Genomic DNA, 16,589 nt, shown 5'->3' with positions numbered 1-16,589 from the left:
TTCCAGCTGCCCCAAGTCATGTATGTGACTTGTACTCTTCAATCATTTTCAGATAGATCACCAGAAATATCCACTTTTTCCAATTACTTTCTATTACTATGTGTCACCGTTTTTCTAATATTGAAGTGTAAAGTGTCTTTTTTCACCTTCTAAAGCAGCTCTGGGAGGGGGGGTCACCGACCCTGTAAACCGTTCGAAATTGATACATTTAGTTGATACATTTCTTATTTTTGTCCCTGCTGAGCAGAATCTCTGGGTTTCATTATAGGCAGCTGTTAGAATTGATACAATAGTTGCTAATACTCCAGAGATGCTGCTGAGAAATGTATCAACTAAATGTTGCAAAATTGTAGGAGTCTGTACCTGAATTACTGAGCTGCCAAACTGAAACTACAAAACTTAGATTTTGGAAAAACAGTAAAAAATAAATGATGGAAAGTAATTGAAAAAAGTCTTGATTTCTGGGGAACAATCTGAAAACAACTGAACTGAAAAAAGTGTTTGGAAGGTGAACAACTCCTTTAAGGTCTGGACAAGGTGCTGTTACATATATGTCTGTTAGAACTGAAACCATTATAGCCAGCACATTCTATGTTCTTTCAGATTGAAGTAATGCACGACTATCAAGAAAAACGCAACTCTGTGCAGTTATTTATTTCGGAGAGTGAAGACAGCTTGGACATTCTCAAAGGGTATTTATTTTGTATATTTCGTATTTATTTAATATGATTTCCAGTGACATAAGATTGATAATATATGCAACATACCTGTAAGATAGATACAATATGTAGCAATGTCACCTCTAATATTATTTGCTAAACAGACATGGTACTGAGGAAGCCATAAAAGGAAATAACTGGTAAGCACTGAGTTTCTTGCCAAGAAAATGGGGATTACCCCCATGTTTCACACTATGATGCTGACAATTGTAAATTAGACACGGGCATGGGCATCTCTATGGGCTTCCCAATAACTGTCCTCTTAGTTTGATGACTAGTTTTAGTTGTTTCTTTTCATTCTTTGTTTTATTATAGGCATGTCATCCATGAGTTAATAGAAACAGAACGGATTTATGTGGAAGAACTTTATACAGTATTGCTAGTAAGTGCCACTTATGTGTTTTTGAAAATGACACTTTTTAACATTTTCATTTTGTTTGTAGTGACATATACAAGTGTCTCACCCAATCAATGCCAGTAGGATTTTAAACAACAGTTGTATCTATTCTTTATCTAGTTGTAATTAAAGTAGATGCAGCCTGCCTGTAGTCCAGTATTTAACTTAAACCTAATAAATAAAAATATGCTCTGCTTTATTCTATTAAATAAAGCAATTATTTCTATTTGTGTGTGTGTGTAAATGAATCACCTCCACTTCCTAAGCTGAATAAGCAGATTTATATTAAGGTGAGCTTAAGGAGCTATAAATATGGTTGGTAAATTAGGTATTCATTATACAGTTGGTGTAAATGGGAGGGAGAATCTGACATTGTCTACTTTTTTGGAAAGTACAGCCCGCTCTCACACCCTGGCCTTCTAGAGATAATGCTTGGTACACGGTGAAGGGGGGATCGGCACCCTCCCAAACAATTGATTCCAAGAAGATCACTGGCACACAAGACTATTACAAGCAGGGAAGGTAGTACCCCTTTGTCAAGCATACAACATTCCTTCCCTGTTTGTAATAGCCTTGTGTGCCAGTGATCTTCTTGGAATCAATTGTATACTTTTTCCACACTGACCAAGGAGAAAGAAGAATGCAGGGGTATAAAATCGATCCATTCTTTAATGTAGACTTATCACATTTCTAACACAAGTTTATTGGGCTCATGCTGAACATGTAGACATTGTCCCTTCGATCCTGATCTCTGTATTGAGAGAAGCTAATATTTGATTGGATCACAATCTTGAGACCACTTACCTAATTTATAGGGTTCAAAACCATAGGATTTCCAATTCTTGGGGTAGTGCCAGGGGAAATCTTAAAGTGGAGCAACTCATTTTTTTGAATAAGAATTTGAAACAGAATTTTTACTGTAGATTCCACTCATAATGACTTGTAATGACTTATAAATACATTTTATATGGAAGCAATAAGCATATATGTTAAAAAGGAGGGGAACATTAGAATGGTTTATTTTATGAATGAAGGGCATTGGTTTTTCTTAAATGCGAAGAAGCTCAGTTTAACAAAAAGCTGCCAACTATGTGTGCTTATTCTTTCTCAATTATGGGAAACACTGATAAAAAGCTATAAGGGGCCATTCTTGACCACGGGGGTCAAGAGCACAACGGGGCACAAGAGCTCACCCCTTAGCACTCAGTCTAGGAGCACTTGCAACCCCCTGTGTGCTCTTATAGAGGTAATAAGCATGTATTTTAAAAAGAAAATAGCAGATCCCAGGCATTTCAGATAATAGATCTCATCCCTGTATGTGATGCTGGAAAAGGCAGATACATTTCCAGTAGCATGGTTTACAGTTCATCCTAAGTTTCCTACAAAAATCAAGACAACATCTTTGCCTATTTGTTTAGCAAATAACTTGTTACATACCAAGGCTGTCCTACATCATATTCTCCCACTGCATCCTTGATAATCAGTTTTATTAGATTAAGTAGATTAGATCAATAGATTAAAGGTCAGTGGATGGACACCCATGTTTGATAGAAAAGTCTCTTATGCTTTTCATTTGTACAATGTATGACTGTGTGCATTAACACATTCTAGACAGTTTTATGTAAAGGTTTAAAGGTTTAGTGGCCTTTGGTTTCACTTTACAGGGATATCGTTCAGAAATGGAGAACCCAGCTATGATGCACTTTATGCCTCCATCACTGAGAAACATGAAGAACATTCTGTTTGGAAACATGCCAGAAATCTATGAATTTCATAATAAGTAAGAAACCACTCTAAAGCTTCCAACATGTCACCGTAAAGGCAAATCCATCCATCATACAAGCTCATTTAAATCTATGCTTTATATAGCTTCTTGCATTTGTGTTGAAATGTTACATTTCTGTAGTGTAAAAATAATTAGACATTGAAAATGTGTGAGTTTAAGACTGAGTTTGCTGGCTGTGTGTGGTTTTATTTGATGTGTATTTCAAAAATGTTAAATTGCATTCTAAAAGATAACAAATCAATCTCTGTCTATCATGTATATAGCTCTATCTGTCTGCCTTTCTAGCTTGGACAGGCAAGAATATTTGATGGCCTAATGGATTCCTGTGATTGACTCACCCTGCTTTGAAGTTCAAATATTTTTTTTGCCATAAGAACCCTTTTATGCTTGATAGTTTTTTTTCAGTGGAGCCAGCAATATGCAATATATGACATTGTCCCCAGCATTTAAAAAAAGAGTGTGGCTCAAGCAATTAATGTCACATAAGTCCCTGAAATATATGTCACAGTGACCCCAGCAATTAAAATAATATTGCCCAAGCAATATATGTTACAATGATTCAAGCAATATCTATTAAGTTGCCCCCAGTAATGTGTCAGTGGTCCCAGAAAAAGAGTGGTCCTAGCATTATATTTTTTCTTAAAGGATAAGAAAACCTTAAAAATAATTGAATGCAAAATTGTTGAGAGTGCTATTCTAAGCACTTTTGCAATGTACATTATTTTTCTAATTAAGATACTAAGATCTTAGTACTAAGATACTAAGATATTAAAGAATATATATATATATATATATATAAAAGCACGCTCGTCAATTTTACACTCACTTTTTGAAAGGTTTTCTTATCCTTTAAATATGCTAATACTCAATATGCACTAGAGGTAAAAAAAGTCACAATTTCTTATGTGTTTCTTGAACTAAGATAATAGTTCTGCTGCTGTAGCAGGATTAATGAGCAGAGCGACTGAGAGCAAAACAAATGTAAAAGAATATCTTTATACAATGTTTTAATAAGTTAAATGCCCTGCTTTTTGCTTGAAAATAACTAGGTATGCTTGCTCACCACATAGTATCTGCACAAAAATTTGCCAAACACCGAAGGCTAGTATAGCGGGGATATCCCCTGCACGTTTATTTTGTCAAGTGATGTAACGTTTTGGGGGCGTGCCCCTTCCTCAGACATGGCACGCCCTCGAAAAGTTACATCACTTGACAAAATAAACGTGCAGGGGATTTCCCCGCTATACTAGCCTTCGGTGTTTGGCAAATTTTTGTGCAGATATTATTGGGAGAGGTGCCGACCCCTCCAGCCAGCACTAGGCAACCATTTCAGGAGAGTACCTAGGGGAAATAGGGAATCTTTTTTGATGCTCACCACATAGAGCATGTTTAAATGGCATATAAAGAATTTAAAAAGATTTGTTTTCTTGTTGCTGACACAGAGTATTTCTCCAGAGTCTTGAAAATTGCATTGAAGCCCCAGAAAAGGTTGGGTTTTGCTTCCTTGAAAGGGTGAGTACAGTAAAGATGTCACTTAATAGTTTATAATGATGTTTTCTTAACTATTATCTGTTCCTCAGTCTAGAAGCATATTTCTATTGTCTGGTCAAATCAAAATGCTCTTTCATCATGGCAGCACAGGCGCCAATAATCCCTGGAACCAACTGTTCATGTTTGTGGTTGAACATGTACCGTATCTGTTCTAACAGTGTGAAAGTTCTTCAGCCTGTCAACTTTATTGTACTTTAACAAACATTTGCTACATAGGGCTAAGGCTTTGGGTTTTTATCTTCTATCCTTTTCTTACAGAGGGAGGATTTTCAGATGTATGAAAAGTATTGTCAGAATAAGCCACGATCAGATTCCCTCTGGAGACAATTTTCTGACAGTGCTTTTTTCCAGGTATGTCCGATTTCACAGCTTTCAATCATCCCATAGAATCATTATTTTTTTTGGATTAATATGTGATGATTTTTCTGTTATTATGGTTATGGGTTAGTTATAACCTGCCAGTCATTTACTGTGTATTAAAGGGATACAATCAGCACTTACAGACTGGCGCAACGCAAATGATGGCTTGACATTCAAGAGCTTACTATCTATTATTGTTTCCTCTGATCATCAAATTTATTGATACAAACAAGTGTCAGTTCCCTTCCTCAATAGTTCAGCAATTGTCAGTCAAATTCTATTGCACAGTAATAAAACACATTGGGGGACATTTATGAACATGTCACTAAACGAAGTGCACAAAGAAGGGACATAATTCATTTTTCTGGATTGTTAAATTACTTTTATTCTTATTCAATATGTTGGCCCAAAATTCTGCATGGTGTGACATGGTCCTCAACAACACTTATAGTAATTTGTTTTTATTTCCATGTTGACCAGCGGCAGTGAAGTAGAATTATATAAATAATTATATAAATGATATACACTGTCTATGATTTATAGCAAGTTTTTTCTCCACAGCTTTTAACCATGCAGCAAAAAAAGCAATACTGTAACTGCATATGAGACAGTTAGGTGTGGGATTGATAAATGCGAATTTTATTAGAAGTGGGATAATTGACCAATAACAGATACAGCAGTTAGACTTCTTTATAAATTATTGCCACATTAAGTATATACAAGACGGAATAAAATATAATTTCATGATGGGCTAATACAAAATGTTTTATTCTGTATAACTAGTCTATGTATGCCCTTTTGATTATGGTAAGAAAATTATAGCTGTGTACAACAGGTCCTAAGTACTCTGTAGTGGGGAGCTAATAATTGGGGAGTTAATTTCCCTTTAAATATGCTATGACTATATTATATACTTATATAGATGGATTGATCATGGCACATATGGGTCTCCATATACCCCTTTTTGTAATCATTGTATTCTAGTGCACCTTTAGCCTATTTGTCTCTCATCTCAGACTTTTTTCTTGAGTAATCATCTAATGTATTTCATTTTTGAAAACATTGTGAAAACAAGAAAGTGAAACATTTTGCAGGTTGTTTGCCTTTATAGTGAATGCCAGACCTGTTCACTCCCTATAAACCAAACACACCTCTGCTTCTTTTTCATAAACAAAACACAACCTTCCTTATTTCCTCCAGATAAAACACTGACATAATCTCTCCACTGAAACCATAATCAGACATTTTCTAAGCTTCTAAGCAGGTGGTTCCAAATATTTGTAAGCAGCTAAAAGCAGCATAATGTGGAAGGGGTTATCAGTTATGCTTTAATATAAAGGTGTTTATGTGTTGTCTTAGACTGTCTAGACTTTTCTTGGACAGTGACTGTTACAGCAATGTTTTGATGGTGATCCAGGTCTACCTGATCTCATCTGCAGGCTCAAATATGGAGAGAAGCTGAGCCACTTTATTGACCCCAGTTGATAAGCAAAGTATAGCTCTCATCTTTTCCCTGTGTTGGAAGAAAGGTACTGCACTTAGCTAGGTGCCACTTTGCCATCTTTAGGTACAATAAATCCTTTAAACTTGATAAATGCCAGCAAAACCACTGCAGAAATGGACACTGATCATATTAACCCTAAACATGCCAATAGGATCACTGCAGAAATGGATTATGAGCAGATTAACCCAGGAAGCAGGAGAGGAAAACTAAAGATGGCTGTGTGTTTTTTTTCCTTTCACCTTCATTAAGTCTACTAGTGAGAAGTTGGCAGGGCCCAGTGAGGAGAGTGAGCTGCAGGGCAATGGGCAGGTGGTGGGGCCTTGCAGAGGTGCTTGATAAAGAGACAGTTGGCGGGGCCAGAAGGGAGGGAGGCAGGCAGGAGCCGCTAGGGCATTGACTGGGGTCCACCAGGTTCTGTTCTGCTAAATTAGACATGGAAAATTACAACTGATTGATGCTTATAGGGATTAAATTCCTGTGTGCTAAGTTATTAACCCCCCCCCCACCTGTATTTTTGCAAGTTCATGGAGGATTCCTGCTTACTTAAAGAGGATTATATGAAAAACCAGGGCCGGGCCAAGCCGACTAGGCGCCCTAGGCAACCCGGTCGGCCCCCACCACCCCCCATGTGCGCGCTCAGCCAGGGCTGTGGTGACAGGGGAGAGTGACAGGGAAGAGTGACAGAGAGTGAAGAGAGGGGAGGGAGGGATAGGGAGTGTTGTAGAAGGGAGGGCAGAAAACAGAGGCGTGCAAACACAAACTAGTGGTAGGCAGAAGACCCTTTAACAGGTACGTGCCCAGTGCCCACCTTTCGTGGCGCCCTAGGCAGGTGCCTCTTCTGCCTACCTCTAGTTTTGGCCCTGTTATATACTGATATACAGATTTAAGGAACAAGTACCACAGCTATAGATTTGGTTATACAACCAACCAACAATATAATGCCTCTGAATACACAGCCTGTCTGAATTCCTCACTGCATTGGTAAGTCAGTCTGCTGATCATGAACCTCAGCTAAAAGTGATCATGCTGCCGAAATCCTGCTCTGTGTTAAGGTTCATGTGTTCTTCCTTGCCACCTTTTAAATCTCTGAGCTTTAGGTTTTATGTGCCTACCAAGTTAATAGCTAATGTCCTTTCTGTGTTTCATTTTATGAGCTTTTTTCACCTGTACAGACACAGGGCGTGCTCTCATTTACTGCAGGTCTATTCAGGTCTTGCACGGCTTTATGCAACTGAAACATTATCTTACGTTATTCCAATGTGTAACGATGATGTAGCTTTCCTGTTTCATGTAGTTTTATGATTTAATTAGGATGCCTTTCACACTAATTAATCTTAGGCTCGGGACTACGTTCTTGATATTTCACTTGATATTTTGGAGATATAATAGTTGAATACATTGCATGTTGCATGCATTGCATGTATTCCAAATCCCCCCCTCCAACCACTCATACCTGCCCCCTGCTGGTACCACTAGTTTTGTAAACAAATAAGCCACATGGGAACTGATCAGCAGGAAATTTGACAGCTCTTTGAATCGGCTGTACCCTAGGCAACAGCCTGCAACCCTTGGCACTGGCATATATAGATCCTCACAAATTTGGGTCTGTATCTTGGTAATAAAAGGCTTAAATTTGTGTGTGTGTGTGTGTTAGTTAAAGCCGTATTTATTTTATTTCAGGAATGCCAAAGAAAGTTGGACCATAAACTTGCACTTGATTCTTATCTACTTAAACCTGTTCAGCGTTTGACCAAATACCAGCTATTAATTAAGGTAAATGTCAATATTGTGCTCCATGTTTATGTGGATTAAGGGATATTGATTATAAAATATAGTACAAACACCCGCACATATTTTGAGTGGGAAGAGAGGATTCTAATCTGGGTGGAAAGATTGAATAAATGGTTTGATTAAATAGGGCTTCTAGCTGCCTCATACTGTAAGTCACCAGAATGAAAGAGCACAGACTGTGGAGTGTTAGGGGAAGGTGGTGGATAGATAGAAGTATGATATACTGTATGCTGTGTCAATCTTGTCTTAAAAGTAGAGGCAAATATCCAAACATTTATCCTCCAGCAAATGTATCCCACCTATAGCAGAATTAGAGTTGCCACCTGGCCGGTATTTTACTGGCCTGGCCGGTAAAATTTATGGTTGATCCCAATGTTATTAATAGGGGAAAAAAAGCTAAATATTTTTTTCCAGAAAAGGTGGCAACCCTTTATTAACATTTTCACATTTATTACAAAGAAAGAAAGAAATAAAGTAAAATAAGAGAGGAAAAGGGAGTGCTATAGCAGCAGCCCCAGAATTGACGCTGCTGACAATGACCAATTGCATCTATGCTTTCATTTTGTAACTTGTACTAGTGTGTTCTGAAAGGTAATTTACTGATGGCTATTAGGTACAATTTAGCACAGACAATATGCCCCCATACTGTGTGTGTCACAAAAGATAGCAGAAGAAAAACAATAATACATATACTGACGTCCCCAAACAGTAGGCGAATAAGCGAGATATACCCCCATATTTAATAAAATGAATTAAGTTTGCCTAGGAGCAGTAACCCATAGCAACCAATAAGATGTTTGCTTTTAAACAGGTGACCAGTAAATGCTACCTGCTGAATGGTTGCTATGGGTTACTGCACCTGGTGGGCAAACATAGTTAGTGCCTTTTATTACATAACCCCAATCGAGTGTAATGTTAATACTCTACTTACCTTTTTTATTTTAATAGGAATTGCTGAAATATAGCAGTAATGCTGATGGGGCTGAGGAACTACAGGAAGCTCTGGATTCTATGTTAGACCTATTAAAATCTGTGAATGATTCCATGCACCAGATTGCTATAACAGGTTATAATGTAAGTGCTGCCATATATTTATCTGTAAATTATATTATCAACCAAACCGGAGCTGCTCTCTGGCTGTGCACTACAAATGATTACTGCTGTTTCTGTAAGAATACAATCTGTATCTTTTCAGCAACACACATTCCATGTTAATCAATTCTATATTCATTTCCTACATTAAACATTTACTTTCTGTTAACAATGTTTGTATAAGTATATTTTTGTTTCTGAAACTAATGTTCTTCCTAGAATTGAAAGCGAATGAAGCTTTTGATGTGGGTGGACGTGGGGAAAAGTATTGCCTTCTTGCTACACCAAACCAATATTTTGTAGTGCTTTCCTAGGTGATTAATGGGTCTGCTTATAGTGGTGCTTGTATCAAAGGTAACTGATTCTGCACAATAGAATTGCCAGCTTGAGGTTGCTTGAGTACCACCTATCATTGGTTTAGCAGGGAGGCAGTCCTATTAGTTAAAGGTTATTTCCATGTAGCTTTATGCTGTAGACACAATTGTATTTCTGATATGAATCACTTTTGATTTATATCTGTACTTTTTGAACCAGACACCTCCTAGAACAGGTAGGTGCAGTGTTTCTATTAAGTGAAAGCATTTTGCAATGTATGTGTAATGATGATCAGAGAGGTACTGATTGTTGCTTGGGACACTAGGTGCCTGAATATGGAATGGTTAAACGGCAATTCTCTCAAAAGTTTCCATATAATACTCCACACATTACGTGTAATAGTATTTGGTGTGTCTGTAGGATGATGTACTCTAGGTGGAAAGGGAGATCCAAACTGTTTACAAAATAATTTGGAAATTGTATATAGTTAACATGATACATTTCTGCTATTTCTAGGGCGAAATAAATGAACTGGGAAGAATACTAATGCAGGGCTCCTTTAGCATGTGGATAACACATAAGAAAGGCCCAACAAAAATGAAGGAGCTTGCCCGCTTCAAGCCAATGCAGAGACACCTCTTCCTCTATGAAAGGGCCCTTGTGTTTTGTAAGAAGAGAGAGGAGCATGGAGATGGACACGATAAAACTCCTTCCTATAGTTTTAAGCATATTTTAAAAGTAGGTATAAAGCACTGTGTTGTACTATGTTTGGCTTTACAAAGCAATATAAGAACGACCAATTCTAAGAATGAGTTTAGCAAACACAATGGGAATCATAGGCCAGTCTGCAAAAAATACTGCCCTGTTTGGCCACTTTTGGTGCGGAGGTGTCTAACCAGCTCTCAGTATCTCACAACAGGCAAAGGTGCTAGGCTTGTTAAATCATATAGATTCACGTGTGTATGTTCAGAGTAAATATAACATGCAGATACGGGATGATACTGTTGATCTGCATCAGTGGAACTGTCAGGGAGCCGGGAGCCCCCTCTGGGGAGTAGTCCGGATCTAGGAGGAAGCCCCTCAGGAGGGATCAGGATAGTGGTATCCAGGGATAAGCAGAAAGGGTAATCGGGTTCAGGCTACAGGTCACAAGGCAGGCAGAATATAATCAAAGTCCAAAGTCCAGGCAGGGGGTCAATAGCAGGCAGAGAATCAGCGAAGTCCAGGTCCAGGCAAAGGGTCACAACAAGGAATCAGGCAGATATAAGTAGGGAAAACAGCAAGGGAACCCAGGAAACTCTCAGGGAACAGAATCCTATTTTCGGGCGCCATCTTGGCGTCTCAGGCGTCCTTTTATGTTTGAATTTGGCGCCCTTGCGTCAGCGTCAGCGCGCCTGCGACCGTCGCGCCGCGCTGACGTCATGGCGCCGGCGTCGGAACCCACGTGGGTTGACTGGGCGCCGCCATCTTGAATTCTTCGCCGCCGGGAGCGGACGCGACTCCTCGCGCTCCCGGCGGTCTTGACAGTACCCCCCCCTCACGGGGGGCATCAGGACCACCGGGACTTGGTTTCTGGGGAAACTTGGAGTGGAAGTCTCTTACCAAACGAGGAGCATGCACATCACGATGTCCCTCCCAAGAGCATTCTTCGGGGCCAAAGCCCTTCCAATGGATGAGGTACTGAAGGGACCCTCTGGAGATTCTGGAATCAAGGATTCTCTCCACCTCGAATTCTTGTTGACCCTCCACAGAGACAGCAGGAGGAGGAGATTGGACACCAGAGAAACGGTTGGAGACGGTGGGCTTCACCAGGGAGACGTGGAACACGTTGGGGATTCTCATCTCTGGTGGGAGTTGAAGTCTGATGGCTACGGGGTTAATTATCTCCAAGATGGGGAACGGACCCAGGAACTTCGGACCCAACTTGGGAGATGGCACCTTCAAGCGAATATTCCTGGAAGAGAGCCAGACATTATCACCCACCTTGTAGGGAGGAGAGGGCCTTCTACGGCGATCCGCGAAAGTCTTGTGGACTAGAGCACACTTCTCCAGATTAGACTTGGTTGCAGCCCAAATAGCAAGCATATGGGCTGTCAGATCATCTGCAGCCGGGACGTCCGACAACACGAAGTCCTGAGGAAAGGCTTGAGGGTGCTGTCCATACACCACCATAAATGGAGACCTTCCTGTGGAGGAATGACATGCGTTATTATGAGCAAACTCTGCCCACGGGAGGAGGTCAGACCAATCGTCCTGGCAAAGAGACACGTGGTTCCTCAGGAACTGTTCTAAGGCTTGGTTCACACGTTCAGCTGCCCCATTCGTCTGCGGGTGGTAGGCAGATGAAAATTTAAGTGTTATTCCCAAGTCTTTACATAGAGAACGCCAGAACTTGGCGGTAAACTGGGTGCCTCTGTCGGAGACGATCTCCACCGGGAAACCATGCAGGCGGAAGATGTACTTAATAAAGAGTTGGGATAATTCCACCGCAGAGGGTAACTTCTTCAAAGGGATGAAATGGGCCATTTTGCTGAAGCGGTCAATGACAACCCAGATCACAGTATTCCCACCGGAGGGAGGAAGTTCGACAATAAAGTCCATAGAGAGGTGCGTCCACGGACGAGAGGGAACCGGCAAAGGCTGTAACAACCCGCTGGGCGGGAATGGCTAGGCTTAGAAGTGGCACAGACATTACAAGCAGCCACAAAGTCCTTTACATCCTTGCGGATATCAGGCCACCAGACTAGGCGCCTCAAGAGTTCAAGGGTCTTGGCCGGACCAGGATGTCCAGCTTGTCTGGAGCAGTGGGTTTGTTGCAGGATGGCCAGGCGAAGTTCTGGAGGGACGAAGGCCATGCCAATCGGAGTATCTTGAGGAGCCGAGGACTGCCCAGCCAGAATCTGGTCGGCAAATTGGGGATACAGAGAGGCAATGATCTTGACTGGTGGAATGATTGGCTCCTGCCTCTTAGGGTCACGATCCACCGGAGTGAAGCTACGAGACAAGGCATCGGCTTTCAGATTCTTGGAACCTGGGCGATAAGTCAAAACAAAGTTAAAACGAGAAAAGAAAAGGGCCCACCTGGCTTGTCTGGGATTTAGCCTCTTGAGGGACTGTATAAACTCCAGATTCTTGTGATCTGTGAAAATCTGGACAGGAATTTCAGAGCCCTCCAGGAGGTGACGCCATTCTTCAAGGGCAAGCTTGACTGCTAAGAGTTCTCGATTTCCGACATCATAGTTCTGCTCTGCGGATGAGAACTTCTTGGAGAAAAACGCACAGGGGTGCAATTTTCCATCAGTGGAGTGTCTCTGAGACAGGATAGCTCCGGCTCCGACTTCAGAAGCATCGACTTCGATGCAGAAGGGTAGTGCAGGATTGGGATGTCGGAGAACAGGAGCGGACGTGAAGGCCTCTTTCAAGGACTGAAAGGCTTCTATGGCGGATTGAGGCCACAGGCTGGGTTTACCCCCTTTCCGGATGAGGGCCAGGATAGGTGCAATGCGGGAAGAGAACCCCCGGATGAACTGTCGATAATAATTAGCAAATCCGATGAACCTCTGGATTGCCTTGGTACTCAGTGGGAGAGGCCACTCCTGGATGGCCGACACCTTCACGGGGTCCATCTCAAATCCCTCTGGAGAGATAATGTATCCTAGGAAGGGGATCTTGGATACCTCGAAGACACACTTCTCCAACTTGGCGAAGAGAGAGTTCTTCCTCAGACGAGAGAGTACCTCCTTCACCTGGGAGCGATGACTTTCAAGGTCCTTGGAAAAGATCAGGATGTCGTCCAAGTATACGACTACGAACCTTCCTAGGAGATCTCGGAACACATCATTAACAAACTCCTGGAAGACGGCAGGGGCATTGCATAGGCCGAAGGGCATAACGAGATATTCATAGTGCCCATCCCGAGTGTTGAATGCCGTCTTCCATTCGTCACCCTCCCGGATGCGAATGAGGTTGTAGGCCCCCCGGAGATCCAACTTGGAGAAAATCTTTGCCCCTTTCAGCTGGTCAAAGAGCTCGGCAATCAGGGGCAGGGGGTACCTGTTCTTCACGGTGATCTTATTCAGACCCCGATAGTCTATACAAGGCCGAAGGCCTCCGTCCTTCTTCTCCACAAAGAAGAACCCAGCCCCTGCAGGAGAGGTAGAAGGGCGGATAAACCCCCGCTGGAGATTTTCTTGGATGTACTCCTTCATAGCGGTAGTCTCTGCAGGAGAGAGAGGGTAGGTGCGCCCTCTGGGGGGCATAGCTCCTGGCAGGAGTTCAACCGGACAATCGTAGGAGCGATGTGGGGGAAGGAACTCTGCCGACTTTTTACAAAATACATCGGAAAATCCCTTGTAAGTGGAGGGCAAAGTCTTTAATTCCGCAGAGGAGACATTCACCTTCTCGAGGGGTTTTGACAGAAGGCAATGTTGCAGGCAAAATAAACTCCAACGAGAGATCTGCCCAGTGGACCAGTCTATGGTGGGGTTATGCAGACGTAACCACGGAAGACCCAATATTACTGGAGTAGAAGGACAGGGGATGATGAAGAATGAAAGTTTTTCTTGATGCAGCGCCCCAACTTGTACAGATAGTTCCGCCGTGAACTTTGTGACGAATTCAAACTCCAGGGGTTTGTCATCTATGGCGGTAATTCGCAGGGGTGAAGATAATGGAAGCAGGGGAATCTTCATGCGTTCGGCAAAAAAGGCATCCATGAAATTGCCATCCGCTCCGGAGTCGAGGAAGGCCCTTTCGAAGATAGACTTACTTGCCAGGTGAATCTGCAAAGGAAGAAGAAGTCTGCGTGAACTTTCTTGATACTTCTCCTGAGGACCTCGAGTGATGCCCCCTACATGAGAAACCTGAGACATACCTCGGGGTACAAAACTCTTGGCTTTGGCAGGACAGGCGTTGGCAAAATGGGAATGCCCACCACAGTATAAACAGAGACCTGCCATACGTCTTCGGAGTCTTTCCTGCTCGGAGAGGCGAGTCTTTCCTACTTGCATAGGTTCCTCCAAGGGAGACGTCGACACATGAGTCACAGGAACAGCGGGTGTTTGCAGAATCGGCCTTTGAAAGCGAGGGGCCAACAAGGGAGAAAATCGTCTGCTGCGCTCCCTCTCCACCTGGTGCTCTCTGAGACGAGTGTCCACTTTAATGGATAGAGCGATCAGCCCTTCCAAGGTGTCAGGAGTCTCTCTGGAGACGAGATCATCTTTGATGCGGATGGATAGGCCTTGGTAGTATACAGCCTTGTAAGCGTCATCACACCAGGAAGTCTCCGCCATCAGTGTTCGGAAGTCTATAGCATAGTCATTGACACTGCGGCTTCCCTGCCGGAGCTGCAAGAGACGGGCAGGGGCGTTCGTAACCCGACCTGGAGCATCAAAGATTAAACGAAAAGCTTGGAGAAAGTCTTTAACATCAAAAGTCAGCGGGGAATTCTTCTCCCAAAGAGACGTTGCCCACTCCAGTGGCTTGCCTTCCAATCGAGACATCACATACCCCACCTTGGAACGCTCACTAGGAAACTGTGTGGGTTGGAACTCAAATTGAATTTGGCATTGCGTGGCAAACCCCCTGCAGGCTTGTGGGTCCCCACTGAAGCGAGGGGGAGGTGGAATGCGAGGCTCACCTGTCGGGTAGCTTGCGTTCGTAGGGGCTGCCGCCATGGGGGGATCTCCAGTAGGTGGAGCAGTGGAAGGCTCAGAAGGCACTTGAGCTAGCAGGACATCGAGTGCTTGCCCAATGCGAACCTGCTGGTTTTCGTAGTCCTCCATGCGGGATGCCAGTCCGCGGAGCGCTCGTCCGACATGAGGTGTGGCTTCCTCAGAAGGATCCATGGCCCGAAAATAATGTCAGGGAGCCGGGAGCCCCCTCTGGGGAGTAGTCCGGATCTAGGAGGAAGCCCCTCAGGAGGGATCAGGATAGTGGTATCCAGGGATAAGCAGAAAGGGTAATCGGGTTCAGGCTATAGGTCACAAGGCAGGCAGAATATAATCAAAGTCCAAAGTCCAGGCAGGGGGTCAATAGCAGGCAGAGAATCAGCGATGTCCAGGTCCAGGCAAAGGGTCACAACAAGGAATCAGGCAGATATAAGTAGGGAAAACAGCAAGGGAACCCAGGAAACTCTCAGGGAACAGAATCCTATTTTCGGGCGCCATCTTGGCGTCTCAGGCGTCCTTTTATGTTTGAATTTGGCGCCCTTGCGTCAGCGTCAGCGCGCCTGCGACCGTCGCGCCGCGCTGACGTCATGGCGCCGGCGTCGGAACCCACGTGGGTTGACTGGGCGCCGCCATCTTGAATTCTTCGCCGCCGGGAGCGGACGCGACTCCTCGCGCTCCCGGCGGTCTTGACAGGAACAGACCAAAGTCACTGGTGGTGAATCTGTTCTTGTCCCACAAATTAGTTATCTCAACACAAACTCCTGTAATTTTCCTAGATCACTATTTACATTAAAGTCACTCACTTAGCTGCATCTGCCACTCACTGATGCTCATAGTGAGCTGTTAGCTCTTCCGCGACCTTCAACAGTATTCCAATGATTTGCAGCCCCATTTAACATCCATTATCTGGTCATCAGTAAAGTGCAGGTTGACTAAAAGTCATTGACGGCAAGCACCCAACTCTTAAATGGAATGACAGTCTGAATCCGCCATGGGTCCTGCGGGTTTCGGGCTTGCACATCACTACTGCTCAGGGACCCCCTTACATCATAACAAAGTTATCAAAATAAAAATAGTTGCCATTTAGTAACAGCTCCAAGTTCACTCCTAATCTTACCATAACTGGCCTTCTGACTATCTAGTAGAGCAAAATAGATTTCCAGTGACACTGGCTTATCCACTAGTCTGTTGTTTAATTTAGAAGTTGAAAATTGGTTGTCAGTTGTGTGTATTCGTGGAATTAAACATTAAATGATGATTGCAAAAATACCATAAGATATCATCTGTTTCAATAGATGAATGCTGTTGGAATCACAGAAAATGTGAAAGGAGACAGTAGAAAGTTTGAAATTTGGTATAGCGGCCGAGAGGAAGTTTACGTTGTACAGGTGTGTTTTGATTCAGC

At 42.8% G+C, this 16,589-nt stretch overlaps 1 protein-coding gene across 3 annotated transcripts in view; it reads left to right on the top strand.

Moving 5' to 3' along the window:
• LOC108698924 (proto-oncogene DBL-like) overlaps nt 1-16,589 on the top strand; it is a 73,264-nt gene that overhangs the window by 43,715 nt on the left and 12,960 nt on the right. For all 3 annotated transcript variants that reach the window (XM_041572811.1, XM_041572813.1, XM_041572812.1), the window contains 9 exons: nt 604-692; nt 1,035-1,101; nt 2,781-2,896; nt 4,345-4,414; nt 4,712-4,804; nt 7,998-8,090; nt 9,057-9,182; nt 10,032-10,253; nt 16,480-16,572. In XM_041572811.1, coding sequence (XP_041428745.1) covers nt 604-692; nt 1,035-1,101; nt 2,781-2,896; nt 4,345-4,414; nt 4,712-4,804; nt 7,998-8,090; nt 9,057-9,182; nt 10,032-10,253; nt 16,480-16,572 — 969 coding nt within the window. The remainder of the gene's footprint in view (nt 1-603; nt 693-1,034; nt 1,102-2,780; nt 2,897-4,344; nt 4,415-4,711; nt 4,805-7,997; nt 8,091-9,056; nt 9,183-10,031; nt 10,254-16,479; nt 16,573-16,589) is intronic.

The sequence above is a fragment of the Xenopus laevis genome, chromosome 8L, assembly GCF_017654675.1.
Source record: "Xenopus laevis strain J_2021 chromosome 8L, Xenopus_laevis_v10.1, whole genome shotgun sequence".
Lineage (NCBI taxonomy): Eukaryota > Metazoa > Chordata > Amphibia > Anura > Pipidae > Xenopus > Xenopus laevis.
The sequence above is the reverse complement of the archived record's forward strand: the minus strand, read 5'-3'. Positions and strand labels throughout refer to the sequence as shown.